The following is a 22238-nucleotide window of genomic DNA, read 5'->3' as shown; positions in this document are numbered from 1 at the left end:
TGTGTGTATATGTATGTGCTTTTTCAATCAGTGGGCCTTCTGACTTCCAATTTCTCAAATCAGTTCTGGTTAAAAGTTCAAAAAATGTTGTTATAATCCCCCCCCCCCCCATCCGTTCACTCTAGGTAGTGTGTAATTTTGTGAGGTATCTTCACTCTTTTTGCTCTATCCTATAATTGCCTTCCTTCCGAAGGCTGCTGTGAGTTGCTCTTCAAAGTCATGCTGGGACCTGCCCTTTTCCATGAAGGCCATTGCCTTATAATATGCTCAATGTCATTTCATTGGAGCAGAAAGTTAGGGGAGTCTACTTTATGCCAGGCCCTTGTATCTACCAAAATGAAATCTCACTATTAAGTAACCCAGTTGCTATTATTGAGTCATAATTCTACTGCCCTGAATTTTTCAAATGATCCTTTTTATTCCTTTGATACTTGCATATCTAATTGTCAAGTTTAATTTATTATCCTTGTTACTTGTAAGTGTTTAATTGAGTTAGTGGTTATAGCTGACTCATAAACCCATAAAACCCTTTAGTGGTAAACTAATTAGCTACTGCACCTGCCCTCCGAATAATTAACATTGTTCATTACTAACAATCAGCATTGGAGTTATTAAAAGTTACCTTACTACTCTAAAGCAGAGGCTTTCAAACTTTTTTGATCATAATCCAGAGCAAGAAATGCATTACATAGGTCAATACCAGGATACACACACACACACACACACACACACACACACACACACACACCCCTACTATGTATGACAGACTGATATTTTCTCTTCTATTCTCTTCTACTTTACTGTGTTTCACTCAAAAAGAAACTGATCTACTAACAAGTTTTTACTGGCCATTAATGGGTTGTGAGTTACAGTTTCAAAAATACTGGCTTAAGAAAACACATGCATTGAAACAAAATTAAGAAGAATCCATAAAAGTTTCCTTCAAATTAAAACTTACTTGTTTCCTTCACCGTTATACACCCATTTAGTACTTCCAATTCCTTCATAGTCAGAAGCCCAGTAATAAATACAGGCATTAATGTGCAGAGTATATAGCAAGTATCCAGTTGTTCGAATGACTCTGCCAAGGAGAATAAATGCAAAGTAAAGACTCATGTCGTTTCTGGAATACAGCCTATTTTAACATTTTCTTTTCCTGGAAGTCTCCACTGAATCTCCTTCCTTTAAATTTGTGAACTGTTAACTCTCATTAGTACAATATAAAATGATGGTGCCATTGCATGTTTTCTAACTGCAGTGTCTTGACTGGGACTGACAGAGTGTAAAAGAAAAATACCTTCCTCTCTTTTCACAGATGGTATGAATCAACTCCCTGAAAGACATGCCTCAAGGGTCACCTCTCCACTTTGAGTCCCATAAAATACGCTACACTGATTTAACTGGATATCTCTGAAAAGCTCATGGGACTTTATACTACGATTAATAGTGACTAGAAATCTCTGTGCAGGTGAAGTTCAGGGGAGCAAATGAATGAAATTCAGATTAGAATAAATTGTCATGAGAGAGATGCAAAGTCAACTTGTGAAGGAGCACATTTATCTGTACCTGTTCTGAACTGAAGCTGGTAATTCATTTCAATTTTTAGTTCTGTATTATTCTAAAAACTAAGATGATTTTCATGCTTTTTATCTCATTTCAAAATATTCAAGTCTGTCTCAGAACATAACTCCTTATGTTACATAGCCAAAATTCTGAGATTATTGTTTTCTTTGGCAGGGAGATCATAGTCTTCTCAAATGCTGGCCAAACTGTTGTGTTGTTGCTTTTGCTGCCACCCCTGGAAGTATACTGATTCATACTTTACCTGTAGATATATGCCTTGTCCATTATAGACTCTAGGTGATGATTAAATTCAAAAAATGAAGTGTACTATGTAGAAGACAAAGAAATCCAAAAGTGTGTTAGTCTTAAATACAACTATTTAAATACAACTATTTAAGACAAATTTTATTTGTTACTGAAAATAATCCCATTTATATGTATCCAAAACAAACAAACTAGGGTCTGTTTTGTTCTATTTTCCTCTGGCCAGTACATTTTAGAATGGTGCCAAACTCCCAGTGCATCTTGCTTTATTTCTACTTTCTAGTAGAATACTTTCTAGTAATAGAAAGTATATAGAAATAAAAATTACTACTTTCTAGTAATAGTCTTATTTGTAATGCTTGTTGAAAATCAAGCTTAAAAACATTTTTCCCTTTTTCTTTTTAAAGTATCTAGTAGAATTCTATTTCACAATAATTAAAATTGCATTCCACTCAAGACATAAATAAAATAGGAAAAGTATAATATAATACATTGAAGTCATAAATAGGTGTTAAGTCCTATTGCTCAATACTAGCATTATTTCTAAGCAAGTTGCATTAAATGTGTATTTTTTTCAATAAAATTTAAATTCCGGTAATACTAGCATTGATTAGCTTTTCTTGACATTGTTCAAAGAGACACAACGAGTTTATGCATCTAATCCAGAGTTGCTATTTCCCTCAAGGTCTTTTCCTGTTTACATCTACTTCTATCTTAGTTCATACACCCTACTTGCACTCCTACCCCCACTTTCTCTTTTATTACTATAGGCTGTATAAGGTAAGAGCAACAACATGAAATCCAGAGCCAAACATCAATCTCACCTCTGCCATTTACAAGTTGTGCGACCTTGAAAAAGTCACTAAATATTTCTGTACCTTGATTTCCTCATCTGTAAAATGGGAATAGTAAGAGACCATGTCTCTGAAAGGAGTTACATCCACACAAGAATTAGTATGCTTATATTCAAGGAATCTTACAGATAGAAAGGACTATTGAAGATTATTTAGTTCAGTTTATTTAGTTCAAAATTCATCCAATATAAATGACTATACTAGGGCATTTGGAATTAAAAAACAGATATAATAGTATCACTATCTAGAAATATACACAAATATATTCCTAAGTAGGAAAAATCCCTTAAACGTTCAGATTGAGGGATCCCTGGGTGGCGCAGCGGTTTAGTGCCTGCCTTTGGCCCAGGGCGCGATCCTGGAGACCTGGGATCGAATCCCACATCAGGCTCCCGGTGCATGGAGCCTGCTTCTCCCTCTGCCTATGTCTCTGCCTCTCTCTCTCTCTCTCTGTGTGTGTGTGTGACTATCATAAATAAATAAAAATTTAAAAAAAAGTTCAGATTGAGATAATTTCAATTTGCAGTAACTTATGCCTTTTTTTTTATAAAGAATTATTTATTTATTTGAGAGAGATATCAAGTATGAGTTGGGGGGAAGAGCAGAGGGAGAGAATCTCAAACAAGATCTCTGCTGAGCAGGAAGCTCAACATGGGGCTCAATTTCATGACCAATGAGATCATGACCTGACTTGAAACCAAGAGTCAAAAGCTAACCCAGTAAGACACCCAGGCGCCCCCTTATTGTGCTCTTAATAGAAATTTGCACGAAAGTGTTTTTAAGTTTAGCCTTACTGATCACTGTGGAGCAAATTTATATTTTAAGTTTGTTTTCTCATATATAATTTGGAGACAGATAAATGAAATTTTTTCCTAGAGAATTGTGCATTAAAATGATACACATATATGTGAAATGACTGGACTATGGAGCTATGAAAAAAAGATCAATGTTGACTCTCAGGATATTCTGTATTTTAAAAAGTTGCTGAATATAGAGAGTCTTTGGACACTAGAGTTACAGAGCGGAGGTGTGAAGAGTTGGCATTTTCTAAGTTTTATTATAATGCCAAACTCCCAAATCATAGGAACCTGAATCTTCCTGGAAAATTGGTCATCTCTGAGTAGGAACCTCTGGAAACTTTCATATGAGACTATAAATTTGATGAGGGATGGCCTACTGCTAAGCTGCTTGGAAAGTTAAGTTCTGCTCCAATCAAGACCCACATTCCAAGGTCAAACTGGAAGTCTCTAGAGTTATCATAAATATGTGAAAATATAGGGTAAAGTCCCTTTCAACTTGAAAAAACTATGGGAATGGAAGGAAAGCCCGTTAAGCTTGAGGTTTATTTGCCAATCTGATTACAGTAAAGAACCTGGAGTCAGAAAGGTATGTGATAGGATTCATATTTTTCCACCCTGTTCTCATTTTCTTCATCTCTAAAATGAAGTTATTTGAAGGAATAAATGAAACCATGAATATTAAATTTAACAGAGTGTGCAGCCCCAAGTATGTATTCAGCAAACAGCAGCTGCTGGGTTTTTTTTTTTTTTTTTTTGGTTGCTTTTATTTTTGCTGTTGTTAGGCTCCACCCAGGCCCCAGGTTATGCTGTATTGTTGCCCCAATGCATGAGAGAGATGATCACCTAAAATTTATAAAGTCTTCAGTGTTCCTTTTACAAAGGTTGTCTTTGGAAATATGTTATTGTTGCTATTGTTAAAGATTTACATGAATTTTCACATCCTGACTCTCCTCACTCTCCTCAGATTTGTTTTAGGTGCCTGATGAAGCCATGAATTATAAAATATTTGTCTTAGAATATTTTTGAATAGGTAATGCCTTCACATAGTTCAAAAACAATAGGAAATACATGCCTTTAAAAGTGTTGCTCCCACTCCTGTCCCTATTCATTTTGATTTTCCCTCCTACCATCCATCCCCACCTCAGTTAACCATTTCTATTAAGATTTTTGGTAGTTTTCCAGCATTTATGTGAATACAGAAAAATGGAGTATTTTTCCCTTTCAGTTATACAAAAGTTAGTATTGTTCTATAAACTATTCTGTAACTAGCTTTTTTTTTAATTTAGCAATTTATCTTAAAGATCTTCCTGTATAACAAACAGTTTTCATAGAAAACGTCTTTTTTATTTATTTATTTCTTTTGTTACAAAGTATTCTATTATAAAGATGTCTTGCAATTTATTTGACTAATTCCTCATTGGTGAATATTTGAATTATATCCAAACATATAAATACTTTTGTTTTGTGAAAGTGTTTGCAATTTTTTTTGAATTACAGAATTTTATTTTATTTTATTTTTTTTTAAAGATTTTATTTATTTATTCATAGAGACACAGAGAGAGAGAGGGGGGCAGAGGCACAGGCAGAGAGAGAAGCAGGCTCCATGCAGGGAGCCAGACGTGGGACTCGATCCAGGGTCCTCAGGATCAAACCCCGGGCTGCAGGAGGCGCTAAACCGCTGTGCCACCAGGGCTGCCCTGAATTATAGAATTTTAGATGAGTAAGATCACTTAGAGGTAATCTAATCTCTCATTTTACAGCCTGTGTTCCAGGCATTCAGTGACTGTCTAATAAAAAAGGACAAATGGGAAAGAATATGATTATGAAAGATTATTATGTAAGATTATGAAAGATCATGAAAGATTCATTTGTAATTATAGTTGTATTTAGAAGTACAAAGACATTCCTATCTTGGATTATAAAAATATCTCTTGTGAGATATGGAATAAAACAATCAAGAGCAAATTCCATCAGTAGAAACAATGTTTTTCCGTTTTAAAAAAATTCATAGTAATAATGAGGGCAGAAAAATGGACAGTTTGGAAGAAATTAAAAATATTACACTTCTAGAACATTTTGAATCATTTCAAGATTTCCATTATTATAAAAGAAAATTAAATATAGTTATCTTACCTTCAATATCCTATTCATCCTAAATACTGGATTAAACCCAAAGAAGAGGTAAAAAACATCAAATGGCATTACTGACGCAACATCCAACTGTTGGAAAAACACATTCACAATCATCTTGTGTTTATGTGCTTTTTCGGACATGGATTGATTTATGCCAATGTATATATAAGCTGACCAGGCACCATGAATTTTTGTTGTTTAATATAAAATTGCCTTTAGTAGTATGCCTAGAGCCACTGTAAGGTATATTTGCACCATGAAAATAAGAAAACTATTTTGTAGTCTACTTCCAATGTATTTCATTTCTACCTTCATGCATCTGAGCTTCCGTAGGTACTGCATTTTCTGCAATTTTTGTTGAGTTGTCATATACACTTCAGAGATGGCATGGTTACTAATGTTAAAATAACATTTTAATAGTGTTCTAAATGTGGGGCTCTTGGACTGAAAGTCAAGTCTATTCTTAATTTTATTTGAGTCCATTGCACATTAATTGCAGTTGTATATTTTTATACAGCCAATTCTCCAGTATTCAGGGCTGATTACATTGTTGGTGGTTCATCCAGATGCTTCAGTTCTTTCTACTGCTCTCCATTTGGGATGATACTGCTAACAATAAACTACTATGAACTCTATCTGTTAGACACTGTGCAGGCTAAGAGAGAGGAAAGGAATCAGTCCTGTTTATAATTAATCAGTAACTCCAAAAGGAGAAGGTATGGAAAGTATTATCATAGCTAAATTATTTTTAAGTTTTCATGTATTTAATTATTCTGTTTTTCTGTTACCCTGGTAGTTGTGAAATGGCAACATCATTTGCATACTTTCCTAACTGCAATGATGACAATAAGAAATTCTTTTACGTAAGATAATTATTCATTTTCATTAATTTTTACATGATTTTGAAAAATAGAGTATATTTTAAAAACATTTAATATATTTAAGACATTAAGAGCACTTAAGAAGTCTCTGTAAATCCATATATATGAAATGGAAAGTTGAGGTAATTATATAACAAGATTTCACAATAACTTCGTGCTATTGAAAAGAAATGAAAAAAAAAAAAAAAAAAGAAAAGAAATGAAACTTTCAATTTGAATTAATGATATTAGCTATCATAAACAAATTCCTTACTGAAAGTATTGGTTTATAAATTACATCATATCATCAAACCTCATTAATTTTACCTTACAGATAATGAGCTTTATAAGAAATTAAGAGGTATACAGAACAATTACTAAATTAAGTCTTATAAGTAAGAAAGCAGGAGCATGGAACTGTTGACATGTTTGACATGTTTAGTGCTATTTCAGACTCATGTTTTCTGGCTCGAATCATAAATAGTCTTTTTTTAATCTTTAAAATAAATTTATTAGAACTAATATGTCAATTGTGGGTTTTTAAAATTGTTGTCTATCCAATTGCTCAACTGCCCACTTGAATTCTCTATGCAGTCATTAGTCATGTTTGATATTAACACATTAATGCATTATTTGTTAGATAAAGATTTATTTCTCATTGAATTGTAGAAAACTGAATTAAGCATTGGTCAATACTGAACTCTGTATAAAGCACTTTGTAAAACATGTCGGAGTTGAAATAGTAAAATATTGTTTCTGTCCACAAGAAGTTGACAATCTAATAGTGGAATAATGAAGTACAAAAATAGCTATAGTACAATGCCATAGAGAAGCAGGATGTGTGAAGGGAATTCAAAAGGAGTGCCCACAATTAAATAAATGTAAAATTTTACATTTATAAACCCAAAGTAAATATATGAGTTAATTTGCCCTTATTCAAATTCAAGAATGTCATTGTTTAGAGTAAGTTTTGTGATACTTAAAAAGAACAGTCATCCTCTTGTGGAGTTCATCAAAGTAGGACAGATTATGAATATGTCTAAATATGTGGCAATCTTTTACAAAGAAAATTAGTTGAAGATGAAAACAAACTGAAAGAGATTTTAATCACCATAGATAACGAATGGAGACAATTTGGCACCTAACCCCCGATTTGTATCATTTCACAAAATTCAAGGCCACAAAAGTGTTGTTCTTGAAATAGAGGAGGTTGGAGTTCATCTATACATACTGGGTAACCTTAGATAACTCCTAAATCTCTATTTTTCAGAGTTAGGAGGAATAAATAAAATATAATAAAGTACTTGGGTGTAAATAATTATGAGTGAAAAAATATGATTATGTGGTTATTTGAGGAAAGAAAGGTGCCATGTTATTTAAATAATTGCTTTTCTATTTTTTTGCTTATATGAACAAGAAATAAGAGTAGAAAAAATTTGATAGATTTTTACTTCATCATGCTACATGAATTGGAGGCTAGTATTCTGTATTAGAAAAGACAAAGTACACTCCATACTCTTTTACTGACATTTTAATCAGAATTTAAATGTGAGCACTAACATTTTGTTGTGCTTGATAAAGATCCTTATGTTGAATTCCACACTTGCACATTTATGGAAGTGTATCATGTAATTATGGAGAAGCATAAACTTTAGGTTTGCCTTTGCCTAATAGAACTTCATTTGTATAAAATTGGTTACAAAGGCTATGATTCAAAATAGAAACAGATTAAAAAAAACAAATTTATAAATCAGATTTAAAATCAAAATGGTAACGGATTACTTGAAAAATTTTGAAATTGTAAGGTACCTACCTGAAATTTTGTAGAGCTCCTGTAGTGTCTCTTTAACTCATTTGAATCCACCTGAAATTTTATATTTATATTTTATATTAATTTTACCCAATTTCATCAATTATTTTCTTACTTTAAAAAATATTTCTCTCTACTAGTTCCTTGCAACGTCAGCTGATAAATATGCTCTATCCTCCTATCTCTTAAAACAGAGTAAAAAATATTACTTAGCAGTTTTTTTCTACTGATCTATTTTTTGTCATACTCAAGTTTTTAAAAAGATTTTATTTATTTATTCATGAGAGACACACAGAGAGAGGCAAAGACATAGGCAGAGGGAGAAGCAGGCTTCCTGTGGGAAGCCTGATGCTGGACTCATTCCCATGACCCCGGGACACGACCTGGGCCAAAGGCAGACACTCAGTCACTGAGCCACTCAGGTGTCCTTATATTCAAGCTGCTTCTTTCTTCTTTCTTTTCTTCTTTCTTCTTTCTTTCTTCTTTCTTCTTTCTTTTCTTCCTTCTTCCTCCTCCTCCTCCTTCTTCTTCTTCTTCTTTCTTCTTCTTCTTCTTCTTCTTCTTCTTCTTCTTCTTCTTCTTCTTCTTCTTCTTTCTTTTTCTTCTTCTTTCTTCTTCTCCTTCTTCTTTTTATATTCAAGCGTCTTTAAAAAGTTGCCTATATTGCTTTATTCAACATACTTCCCTCATATTTAGTCTTCAACCTATGGCAAGTTAATGGTAATTTGAGCTTTGCTCACTTTTCTTATCCCTTAAGACTATCAATGCAAAAGCCACCAACAACCTCCTCATGATCACACCCAGGGAATCCTTTATAGTACTTAGCATTCTTTTATGGCATTCATCATATTTTGAAATCACACATATTATTTCTTGAGTGATTTATTTAAAATCAGTTTATTCTATTAAATGGGAATCTATCTCAGAACAGGGTTGATTTTGTTTAGTAACTGTACATAGTTAGTGGTTAGAATATATCAGGACCCAAAAACACTTGTTAGGTAGATGAATAGACAGAGAAATAAAGAGATAAATAAAACCTTTTGAAGCATTTGACATTTGGGGGATATTCTTGAAATTTTTCTTTCTAAAGAATCTGAAATGCCATTTTTGGTTTACTTCTTCAGTTATAGCTTTTTGGTGTCCTTTTTTGATTCTAGGGCTAGCCATTATTTTATATAAATATAAATTTACATTCAATTTTTAGGGCTACCCAGTTAAATGTTAACATTCCCCAGGACTCAGTTCTCTTCTCTTCCTCTTTATAATTGCTTCCTAGAAAATTTCAACCACTTACATGGTTTCAAATATATACTGCCATCCAATGTCATTTTCTGGCACTGTTGACCTCGACAAGCAACTGCCTATTGTCTTCACTTAGCAGTTCTGCGTATCTCAAATTTAATCTATACCAAACCTGAATTCATCATCATTCTCCATTCCGCACTAGCCTAACATCTTTCTACCCTACCACTTCTTCCTCTTGAGTAATCCTATGAGCATCCTCATATACACTGGTCAGTGATCCTAGATCACTCATTCTCCCTCAGCCCTCATCTAACCAGCAACAAATTCCACTGATTCTTCTTCCTACAATTTTCTCATGTACATTCTCTCCTTTTGGCATGGGTCTCTTTGTTTTAATTCTTGTTCCCCTTGATCCATTCTATAATGGCAGCTAAATGATTTTGCCAAATCAGATTATTTAACATTCACCATATATGTGAAATCTTCTGACTCCACATGACTTACAAAAATACAATCTCTTTCATGGTCTCAAGGCTCCACTTTGTCTGTCTCACCTCCTACAGCATCCCACATACACTTTATTCAGCATCAGAGTTTCTCACTTTTATGACTTTGCCCATGTTGTTTTCAGAGTTTGAAACATGTTTTGTTCCTTTTGGGAGGTGGAGGTGTGCAGATAACTGAAATTCATTAATCAAGATTGGGACCAGGTGTTCTCTCCTTCACATGGTTTTCTTTGTACCTCACCTCAGAACTCTTAGGGCTCATCTCCGCCATGACTCCCATTACAAACCCCACCATTTTCTTTTGTTTGTCTTTCATATGCTGAATTGCTTGAGGATAAGGTCTGTATCTTTGCCTTGTTTTTCCAATTTCTTTTTTCTTTTTTTAAATCATAAATTTATTTTTTATTGGTGTTCAATTTGCCAACATACACCCAGTGCTCATCCCGTCAAGTGCCCCCCTCAGTGCCCGTCACCCATTCACACCCACCCCCGCCCTCCTCCCCTTCCACCACCCCTAGTTCGTTTCCCAGAGTTAGGAGTCTTTATGTTCTGTCTCCCTTTCTGATATTTCCTACCCATTTCTTCTTCCTTCCCTTCTATTTCCTTTCACTATTATTTATATTCCCCAAATGAATGAGTGAAATGACTCATTTCACTCAGCATAATACCCTCCAGTTCCATCCATGTTGAAGGAAATAGTGGGTATTTGTCATTTCTAATGGCTGAGTAATATTCCATTGTATACATAAACCACATCTTCTTTATCCATTCATCTTTCGATGGACATCGAGGCTCCTTCCACAGTTTGGCTATTGTGGACATTGCTGCTCAAAACATTGGGGGGCAGGTGTCCTGGCGTTTCATTGCATCTGTATCTTTGGGGGTAAATCCCCAGCAGTGCAATTCCTGGGTCAGGGCAGGTCTATTTTTAACTCTTTGAGGAACCTCCACACAGTTTTCCAGAGTGGCTGCACCAGTTCACATTCCCACCAACAGTGCAAGAGGGTTCCCTTTTCACCGCATCCTCTCCAACATTTGTGGTTTCCTGCCTTGTTAATTTGCCCCATTCTCACTGGTGTGAGGTGGTATCTCATTGTGGTTTTGATATGTACTTCCCTGATGGCAAGTGATGCAGAGCATTTTCTCATGTGCATGTTGGCCATGTCTATGTCTTCCTCTGTGAGATTTCTGTTCATGTCTTTTGCCCATTTCATGATTGGATTGTTTGTTTCTTTGGTGTTGAGTTTAATAAGTTCTTTATAGATCTTGGAAACTAGCCCTTTATCTGATAGGTCATTTGCAAATATCTTCTCCCATTCTGTAGGTTGTCTTTTAGTTTTGTTGACTGTATCCTTTGCTGTGCAAAAGCTTCTTATCTTGATGAAGTCCCAATAGTTCATTTTTGCTTTTGTTTCTTTTGCCTTCGTGGATGTATCTTGCAAGAAGTTACTGTGGCCGAGTTCAAAAAGGGTGTTGCCTGTGTTCTCCTCTAGGATTTTGATGGAATCTTGTCTCACATTTAGATCTTTCATCCATTTTGAGTTTATCTTTGTGTATGGTGCAAGGTAGTGGTCTAGCTTCATTCTTCTGCATGTGGATGTCCAATTTTCCCAGCACCATTTACTGAAGATACTGTCTTTCTTCCAGTGGATAGTCTTTCCTCCTTTATCGAATATTAGTTGACCATAAAGTTGAGGATCCACTTCTGGAATCTCTATTCTGTTCCATTGATCTATGTGTCTGTTTTTGTGCCAGGACCACACTGTCTTGATGACCACAGCTTTGCAGTACAACCTGAAATCTGGCATTGTGATGCCCCCAGCTATGGTTTTCTTTTTTAAAATTCCCCTGGCTATTCAGGGTCTTTTCTGATTACACACAAATCTTAAAATAATTTGTTCTAACTTTCTGAAGAAAGTCCATGGTATTTTGATAGGGATTGCATTAAACGGTAAATTGCCCTGGGTAACATTGACATTTACACAATATTAATTCTGCCAATCCATGAGCATGGAATATTTTTCCATCTCTTTGTGTCTTCCTCAATTTCTTTCAGAAGTGTTCTATAGTTTTGAGGGTAGAGATCCTTTACCTCTTTGGTTAGGTTTATTCCTAGGTATCTTATGCTTTTGGGTGCAATTGTAAATGGGATGGACTCCTTAATTTCTCTTTCTTCAGTCTCATTGTTAGTGTATAGAAATGCCACTGATTTCTGGGCATTGATTTTGTATCCTGCCACGCTATCGAATTGCTGTATGAGTTCTAGCAATCTTGGGGTGGAGACTTTTGGGTTTTCTATGTAGAGTATCATGTCATCGGCGAAGAGGGAGAGTTTGACTTCTTCTTTGCCAATTTGAATGCCTTTAATGTCTTTTTGTTGTCTGATTGCTGAGGCTAGGACTTCCAGTACTATGCTGAATAGCAGTGGTGAGAGTGGACATCCCTGTCTTGTTCCTGATCTTAGGGGAAAGGCTCCCAGTGCTTCCCCATTGAGAATGATATTTGCTGTGGGATTTTCGTAGATGGCTTTTTAGATGTTGAGGAATGTTCCCTCTGTCCCTACACTCTGAAGAGTTTTGATCAGGAATGGATGCTGTATTCTGTCAAATGCTTTCTCTGCATCTAATGAGAGAATCATATGGTTCTTTGTTTTTCTCTTGCTGATATGATGAATCACACTGATTGTTTTACGAGTGTTGAACCAGCCTTGTGTCCTGGGAATAAATCCTACTTGGTCATGGTGAATAATCTTCTTAATGTACTGTTGGATCCTATTGGCTAGTATCTTGTTGAGAATTTTTGCATCCATGTTCATCAGGGATATCGGTCTGTAATTCTCCTTTTTGGTGGGGTCTTTGTCTGGTTTTGGAATTAAGGTGATGCTGGCCTCATAGAATGAATTTGGAAGTACTCCATCTCTTTCTATCTTTCCCAACAGCTTTAGTAGAATAGGTATGGCTTCTTCTTTAAACATTTGATAGAATTCCCCAGGGAAGCCATCTGGCCCTGGACTTTTGTGTCTTGGGAGGCTTTTGATGACTGCTTCAATTTCCTCCCTGGTTATTGGCCTGTTCAGGTTTTCTATTTCTTCCTGTTCCAGTTTTGGTAGTTTGTGGCTTTCCAGAAATGTGTCCATTTCTTCTAGATGGCCTAATTTATTGGCGTATAGCTAGCTGTTCATAATATGTTTTTAAAATCGTTTGTATTTCCTTGGTGTTGGTAGTGATCTCTCCTTTCTCATTCATGATTTTATTAATTTGAGTCTTCTCTCTCTTCTTATTAATAAGGCTGGCTAATGGCTTATCTATCTTATTAATTCTTTCAAAGAACCAACTCCTGGTTTTGTTGATCTGTTCCACAGTTCTTCTGGTCTCGATTTCATTGAGTTCTGCTCAAATCTTTATGAACTCTCTTCTTCTGCTGGGTGTAGGATCTATTTGCTGTTTTTTCTCTAGCTCCTTTAGGTGAAAGGTTAGCTTTTGTATTTGAGTTCTTTCCAGTTTTTGGATGGATCCTTGTATTTCAATGTATTTCCTCCTCAGGACTGCTTTTGCCGCATCCCAAAGATTTTGAATGGTTGTATCGTCATTCTCATTAGATTCCATGAATCTTTTTAATTCTTCCTTAATTTCCTGGTTGACTCTTTCATCTTTTAGCAGGATGGTCCTTAACCTCCAGGTGTTTGAAGTCCTTCCAAACTTCTTGTTGTGATTTAGTTCTAATTTCAAGGCATTATGGTCTGAGAATATGCAGGGGACAATACCAATCTTTTGGTATCGGTTCAGAAACGATTTGTGAGCCAGTATGTGGTCTATTCTGGAGAAAGTTCCATGTGCACTTGAGAATGTGTATTCAGTTGAGTTTGGATGTAAAGTTCTGTAGATATCTGTGAATTCCATCTGGTCCAGTGTATCATTTAAAGCTCTCGTTTCTTTGGAGATGTTGTGTTTAGAAGACCTATTGAGTGTAGAAAGCACTAGAATGAAGCCACCCAAGTATAAGTGTATTATTATCTAAGTATGTCTTAACTTTGGTTATTAATTGATTGATATATTTGGCAGCTCCCACATTCGGGGCATATATATTGAGGATTGTTAAGTCCTCTTGTTGGATAGATCCTTTAAGTATGACATAGTGTCCCTCTTCATCTCTCACTATAGTCTTCGGGTAAATTTTAGTTTATCTGATATAAGGATGGCTACCTCTGCTTTCTTTTGAGGACCATTTGAATGGTAAATGGTTCTCCAACCTTTTATTTTCAGGCTGTAGGTGTCCTTCTGTCTAAAATGAGTCTCTTGTAGACAGCAAATAGATGGGTCCTGCTTTTTTATCCAGTCTGAAACACTGTGCCTTTTGATGGGGTCATTAAGCCCGTTCATGTTCAGAGTTACTATTGAAAGATATGAGTTTAGTGTCATCATGATATCTATTCAGTCCTTGTTTTTGTGGATTGTTCCACTGGACTTCTTCTTAAAGGGGAATTTTAAGAGTTCCCCTTAAAATTTCTTGCAGAGCTGGTTTGGAGGTCACATATTCTTTCAGTTTCTGCTTATCTTGGAAGCTCTTTATCTCTCCTTCCATTCTGAATGAGAGTCTTGCTGGATAAAGTATTCTTGGTTGCATGTTTTTCTCATTTAGGACCCTGAATATATCCTGCCAGCCCTTTCTGGCCGGCCAGGTCTCTGTGGAGAGGTCTGCTATTACCCTAATACTCCTCCCCATAAAAGTCAGGGATTTCTTGTCTCTTGCTGCTTTAAGGATCTTCTCTTTATCTTTGGAATTTGCAAGCTTCACTATTAAATGTCGAGGTGTTGAACGGGGGATTTTATTGATTTTAGGGGGGGATCTCTCTATTTCCTGGATCTGAATGCCTGTTTCCCTTCCCAGATTAGTCAAGTTTTCAGCTATGATTTGTTCAAATACATATTCTGGCCCTCTGTCCCTTTCGGCGCCCTCGGGAACACCAATTAAACGTAGGTTTTTCTTTCTCAGGCTGTCATTTATTTCCCTTAATCTATCCTCATGGTCTTTTGTTTGTCTCTTTTTTCCTCAGTTTCCCTCTTTGCCATCAACTTGTCTTCTATGTCACTCACTCGTTCTTCCATCTTGTTAAACCTTGTCGTTAGGACTTCTAGTTTGGATTGCATCTCATTCAATTGATTTTTAATTTCTACTTGATTAGATCTAAATTCTGCAGTCATGAAGTCTCTTGAGTCCTTTATGCTTTTTTCTAGAGCTGCCAGTAGCTTTATAATAGTGCTTCTGAATTGGCTTTCTGACATTGAATTGTAATCCAGATTTTGTAACTGTGGGAGAGAGGACTCTTTCTGATTCTTTCTTTTGAGGTGAGGTTTTCCTTCTAGTCATTTTGCTCAGTGCAGAGTGGCCAAAAACTAGTTGTATTGGGAAAAGGAGAAAAAGAGAGGAGAGAAAGAAGGAAAGAAAAAAGAAAAAGAAAAAAAAAAGGAAGAAAAAAAGAAAAAAAAGAGAAGAAAAAGAAAAGAAAGAAAGAAAGAAAGAAAGAAAAAAAGAAAGAAAGAAGAAAGAAAGAAAGAAAGAAAGAAGAAAGAAAAAGAAAGAAAGAAAGAAAGAAAGAAAGAAAGAAAGAAAGAAAGAAAGAAAGAAAAAGAAAGAAAGAGAAAGAAAGAAAAAGGGTGGGGGAAGCAAACAGAAATCAAAAAGAAAAAAAAAAAAAAAAACCACGGGGGAGTATCTTCTGCTTCTGTGTACTCTAAGTCCCTTGACTTCCCCTGGAACTTGTCCATCTAGCTGGTCTTCTGGGGGAGGCGCCTGTTGTGCTGGTTTTCCGGTGTTAGCACTTGGGGGAGCTGCTCTGCCCCTGCCTGGTGCAGGGCTCAGTGGGGGTTGTTTACCACGTGAGGCCCCAGGAGGAACAGCCCTAGTGGCCGCCGCCAGCTCTGGAGCCCTGGATTAAGCTCCCACAGTAGCTCCAGAGCTCTCTGTCTGCAGGGCCTGGAGGCTTCGGGGAGGGGCCGCTGATCTGCTCAGCTCGGGGCAGGAGCGTCCTTGCTGTCCTGGGCCCTCCCGGCCTCTCTGCCTGTCCCGGGGGGAGGCCGGATCCTGGGCTGTGTCCCCGCGCCCTGTGCTCCGGCACCTGCGCTGGTGGATTCGCGCTCCCGCCCGCAGCCCCCTCCGCGGAGCCGCCCCCGAGCCCCTCCGAGCTGCTCCGGGTCCCGCCGTGCGCGCTGCAGCCCTTAGGGAGCTCGGTGCACTCTCCCGGGGCGCAGGTGTCTGTTAGTGTCCCCGGGAGCCCGAGGGCATCCCGCCCTCCTGGGTCCTGCTCCAACTCCCTGGGAGCCCCTTTCCGCCCGGGAAGGTTGGTGCAGCTCCTGCTCCTCCGGGACGGGGCTCTCCTGTCCTGGGGACACTCGCCCTGGCCTCAGCCCGGCTCCTCGCGGGCCCCTCCCCCTTGGAGGCCTTTTGTTTCTTTATTTCTTTTTCCCCGTCTTCCTGCCTTGATAGAAGCGCAAACTCTTCTCATTGTAGCATTCCAGCTGTTCTCTCTTTAAATCTCAGGCCGAATTCGTAGATTTTCAGGATGATTTGAAGGTTATCTAGGTAATTTGGTGGGGGCAGGTGATTTGGGGACCCTGCTCTTCTGCCATCTTGCCCCTCCTCTCTTGTTTTTCCAATTTCTAATGCAATATCTAACACATAGTAGGTTTCCAATGAATATGTGATAAGTGATAGATTAAGAGGCATTTGTTATCATTCAGACCTAAAAGGATTAATGCTAATATTGGATTTATATTCTTACATTTTAGTGATAGGTAAATAATTTATATTCTTACATTTTGTGCTATTAATGAGTAGGCCAAAGTATTATATCTTAGACACAAAGAAGCAGTGTCTTCTAACAATTATCATCCAGATTATCCAAGTTCAGAAGTTTCAAAGTACTGCCGAGTAGTGTTAAATATTGAATATTGGTTAGCCAACCCCTCAATTTCTGCTCCCCCCACCTTTTTTTGGCTACAATTTTTACTCATGCACATATACTAACTCATCTAATGATTTTTGCTGTGAAACTCAATGGCTTACTAAGCCACAGGTAGACACAGGTAGGAGTTTAAATTGAATCATGTATCAAGCTTGAGTAAAATTAGTCAGCTCCTTCAAAGCTTATCTGGGACTGACAGATACATTTCAAGTGCCACAAAGTTAAAAAACCACCCTCTCCTTCAACCTTGGAAGAATGTTTTTTAGCACTTTTATCTCTACTTTCAGGCTTGTCTATGATCCTATGATTGAATAAATGTAAATGAAATGAAAACTTGCTAGATTAGATGAAAATGCAATCTAGTGATTCTAAAATCTCTCTTCTTTGGAGAACTAAAAAAAAAATTGGCATCATTATGATGACCAGCATGCTTACTTAGGCACTAATTTAAAAAAATGGCACCTTATTTAATTCTTTCTCTCTTTTAAGTCTCATCACTATGCAGGCAACATTTCTTTAGGGGAGGCTTACTTTAGGAAGGATATGCTGACTGTACCTAAATCCTTTTCCAAAAGGTGGGTTTTGAAGAAGTTCTACCTGGGTATGATTATATTTACCTTTTCTCATAAATAATTCATAGAAACTCCACAATTTTATATAGAATAGATAGATATGTTTCAAAAATAGTAATTATCACCTGAAACAACTACATTGAAGATTAAATAATATTCAAGGAAAGAAGATCCTTGAACCAAGACTGTCACTCATTAACTCCTTCGAATACTTCTTGAATATCCTCTCTGAGATCCTCAGATAGAGAGGGAAATGAATTGGACATTGTCTTTATACACAAGAAACTTAATATCAGGTAAGAAAGGGAGCTACATATACAGATAGGAGAGAAGAGGGGAAGTTAAATGTGTGGATATTAATTCATTTGAGACATTCAACAACTTACTGTACATATTCTATATGCCAGACTCTGGCTTAGGTGTACACATGGCCTTATTTAATCTTCACAATAGGTTTATGAAGTGGGTACAATACTTTCAATTTTATGAATGAAAAAATACCAGTTAATTAAAAGGCAAATTTATTTTCTTCAACTAAAGCTATTAATAAATTTCAGAGATGGAATTCGACCCTGGTCTGTTTGTTCCTACTTAATAATAATTAGCCTAATCATTGTTTAACAATTAAATAACAGAAGTATGAATCAAATGTACAGAGCACAGAGAAGGGAATGGTTAATTTTCTTCAGGTCAGTTTATAAACAGTAACTGAGAAGATTAAGTGCCAAAAGCAGTTGACTGTAATGCCAGGCCTGACTGATACTGTCACTATGTAGCACTGAGCATTTCCATGAATCATGATCAATAGGTTTAGCAGTATTGTAGGGGTATGAGTCCCATATCTCAATAATCCTCATTGTCATTTTCAGCTGTATTTCTGCTGTCTATAAAGGAAATTACAATAAATAAATAAATAAATAAATAAATAAATAAATAAATAAATAAATAAAAAATAATAAATAAAGGAAATTACAGATGAGATACTCTTTTGTTGTTTTTTCATACAAAGTTCTGTTCTCTATTTGTGTAGCACCATTTTCAGAAGGATGCAATGCAAAACTTGTAAACCCTCCTAATTCCTTCTATTGTGGCCTTTAGCACTTCAATCTGTTTATGACTTCTCTGTTTTCAAGGCCTTGAGGGAATTAATATTTCCATCCTCTACCCCTGAAATACTTGGCAACTGTAGATATTTAATAAATGTTTGTTGAATGAATGAATGAATGAATGAATGAATGAAAAAACAAGTTGGCAGTGCACCAAAGGTAGCAGAGATAGCTAAATGTAGTCAATCTTCAATTTGGGTACTTGACTTGTATAGTCTTCTTACCAAAATGTAATCAAGCTTCAAAGGCTAACACTACCTATTCTAAATTAAAGAAACCATTAAACTCCTTTTGAACAAACAAAGCAATTAGTTCCTGCTCTGTATTTGTAGTTTGTGATAATGCATTTTAAATAGAGCCCACTGAGTGTGTTTTTATTGGTTATTTTTCTTGTTTTTAACACTCCATTGTGTGTAAAGCCCTCTTAGAAAATTGAAAATAAGTCTCCTCTTACTGATTTTGTCATTTTCCATTTGTCAAACATTGATTTTCTCCCCCCTTGTGCATTTAATGGAGGTTGAAATTAGTGCTCTTTTTTTGTGTGTGTTGTTTACTTCTTATTTGCACACCATCATCATCATTTATCAAGCTGCCAGTGAGCTCTGGGGATAGTGGGGAGCTGACTAGTGCTCTGAAGTTCACATAAGGAATATTTTGAATATATTCTTGCTACAGCTTTAGCTCTTGCTTTTAGAATTTCTTTCTAGGAAAGCTTTCAAATAATTGGAGGATTTCCTCAGCAAATAAATTTTTTTCTAAAAGAATACAGTAACCATAACTACTCCTTTCAGCTTTTTGATAAATTAATATTGTCTGGAGATTCAAAAGAAAATATTCAGAAGATTAAGGAACCCACCTTTATTCTTCAAAAATATGTATAAACCCAAAGTTCCATACATTTCATTAGTCTGCTCTTCCTACTGTAATGGGTCCATTAGAGGATCTGTTCTGTGCAGTTCCCACTGAGATTGTGAAGTGGGTATTACAGTGGACATCAGTTGGAAAGGGAGCATCCTTCTAGTTAGCTGGGGAAGGGGCTGAGGAGTAGAGGCTTTAAGATGTGGAAATGTCCTTGTGAAAACATATTCTTCTATTTGGTTGACTGGATTACTTTGAAATTCTGTCAACACTGAGAATAAGTCTAGGAGAAAATAATTTTTCCTATAGGTAAGAATGGTAGTTTCTGAGGTAGGCCAGTGCATTTGATGGTGAGAATTGGGATGTGATGAATCTGGAAAGTGGAGGAATACACAGAAGAGAGGCCAGAAGATGCCATATTAATTTTTAAAAAATCACAAAATCACAGGTGTGTTTTATGTGCTTGTGATTTGCACCTGTCTGTTGAGTGTACGGCTTCCTATTTATGGTTTGGCTGTCTCAGTGAAGATCTTGATGGCTCATTGTTATAGCACTATATAATAATAGCACTATATAATAATAGCACACTTTGCAATGATGGAAATAGTCTGTGCTCTCTGATATGGTAGCCTCTAGCCAAGTGTGATTACTGGGCCCTGGAAATATTGATAGCGTGGCTGGGAAACATGAATTTTTAATGTTATTTAATTTTAATTAAAATTTAAATTTGAATAGACATATCTGGCTAGTGGCCACTATATTGGACAGTGCAGTGAATCTACACTGATTAAAAGGTTCATGACAGATTTTCTTTTCAAGTTAGGTTTTCCCAAACTGTCAAGACCTAAGACCTTGGACTTGTTGTCTATACTATGATATTATGTACAGGTCCTATGCTCAGTGCTGACTATATGATGATACACAAAGTACAGTCTGTGTCCCAAAAATCTTATAGCCATGTTTTCTCACAACACCAGGTTGTCTCCCAAGGAAACTGTCTCTTATGAGTGATATAGTGAAACTGACTCTTATGAGTGATATAGTACCTGCCTTATTCTAAAAAATAGTGAGGTGAATGGCAGATTGCAATGTGGTGGAAAACAACTGCCTTACAGACTCTTTGAAGTGTGGTAACTAGATAAATATATATTAAATTACTTCTTTTTGTATACATAATTTATACATTTTTAAACTTTATTTAGGTAAAATATGTATATGGTTTTGACATTTCAGACCTGGTTTTATCTTTCTACCCTCAAGTATTACCAAATTCTGAAAAACCAGTCAACATGAACTGACATGGTATAGTTGCACAGAGCATGGGTTTTAGAGTCAAGGTCTGGGTTTGATCCTGCCTCATCGCTGTCCAGCTCTGTGCCTTGAGCATATCACCTTCCCTCTCTAAGCCTCTATTTCCTCTTCTGTATATGGGGTTGATAATAATGTCTCCCTTATAGAGTGACTGAAAGGATTAAGTGAGGCATTATAAAGAAATTAACTGGAATAATGATGATAGCTAACATTTAATAGGCACTCATTAGTCACTCAACACAGTTCAGGCATCGTGCATTTAGTCTTTCCATCAACACTGTGAAGGTACTATTTTTACGACGAGGAAACTAAAGTGCAGGGAGCTACATGGTCCCTCCTCCATAGTAAATGCTCAAGGGTTGTGCTGTTATTGTTGTTTCTACTATACTGGTGGTTTCCGGTGGTTAAAGACAGCTGGTCATATATTCAATAAACAGTGTTGTTAATTTATTTTTTGTAGTCCAATCTGATATTTGTCAGTTTCTGCTTCTCCCAGCCCCACTTACCATTATGTCTCCTCCTTTTATAAACTGGAGTCTGGGCTGGATTAATAGCATATCACAAAGGTAGATGATATCACATGTGATGTCTGTAATAAACCAGTAGTGTGTGTTGTCTGGTGTTTGATATGGAAAGACGAGGCGTAGTGGTATAAGCCAGCAGTTCCAGTTATAGGCAATGGTGACAAGCAAGAGCCACAGGAGATAGAGTCGATCTAGAAAAATCAAATGGCAGGTAACAAGCATTAAAATAATTCTCTTGCTTAGTTTGGTGCACTGTCCTCTGGAGATAAGCAAATTGTTATGAGAGGTTCTATTAAAATTCAGTACAATTCTGGAAAGCACTGGGCTTTACAAGGGATGTTGAGTGATCTTATCAGCTCTTCTGACATTGGAGAGAAGCCTTTATCTCTTGCCGAGAAGTGGCCATTCTGAGTCTGTCCCCACAGGCAACTGTGCTATATGGATTAAGGAAAAAGAGACCCAGAGAAGTCAGAGAAGAAGACCCTCTGACTTCTATTTGAATAATTGCAGCAGCAGGCCTTTTGTGCATCAGAGTAGTTAAACTGCAGGATTACCCAGGCAGGTGGACAAAAGGCCACATGTTGCCTGAAGGAGTGTGGCTGACCAGGAGAGGCCAGAGAATCAGCCCATTAAGGCAATCCATGTCTTTTCACACATTGCTTTCTTCTGCCCTCCCATAGCAATGGATTTGTTCAGTTAAAATAATTAATGATATGAAGGCATGGAAGAAGATAGATACTTCATATTGATTTTGGGGGGAAGGGTGTTGGATACATATCACAGAACACTTTGGGGCTTTCTTTTCAAAAGTAATTAAGGGCAGCACAGACTCTGGACTGCTTTTTATTTATTTATTTTCATCTATCTA

The 22238-nt window shown here is 36.6% G+C and overlaps 1 protein-coding gene across 11 annotated transcripts in view; it reads right to left on the bottom strand.

Annotated features, from left to right (window-relative positions):
• CNGB3 (cyclic nucleotide gated channel subunit beta 3) overlaps positions 1 to 22238 on the bottom strand; it is a 245871-nt gene that overhangs the window by 70983 nt on the left and 152650 nt on the right. For 10 of the 11 annotated variants that reach the window (XR_013366986.1, XR_013366987.1, XM_077876333.1 and 7 more), the window contains 5 exons: positions 21353 to 21561; positions 8288 to 8338; positions 5615 to 5701; positions 1826 to 1890; positions 959 to 1081 (listed from right to left, as the gene is read on the bottom strand). Coding sequence is in view for 9 of the 11 variants with exons in the window: in XM_077876333.1 (XP_077732459.1) it covers positions 959 to 1081; positions 1826 to 1890; positions 5615 to 5701; positions 8288 to 8338; positions 21353 to 21561 (535 nt within the window). In the remaining 2 variants the exon portion in view is untranslated. The remainder of the gene's footprint in view (positions 1 to 958; positions 1082 to 1825; positions 1891 to 5614; positions 5702 to 8287; positions 8339 to 21352; positions 21562 to 22238) is intronic. The other variant, XM_077876334.1, reaches the window with a different exon arrangement.

Source organism: Canis aureus, chromosome 28, assembly GCF_053574225.1.
Source record: "Canis aureus isolate CA01 chromosome 28, VMU_Caureus_v.1.0, whole genome shotgun sequence".
Classification (NCBI taxonomy): Eukaryota; Metazoa; Chordata; class Mammalia; order Carnivora; family Canidae; genus Canis; species Canis aureus.
This window is presented reverse-complemented; position numbering and strand designations above follow the sequence as displayed.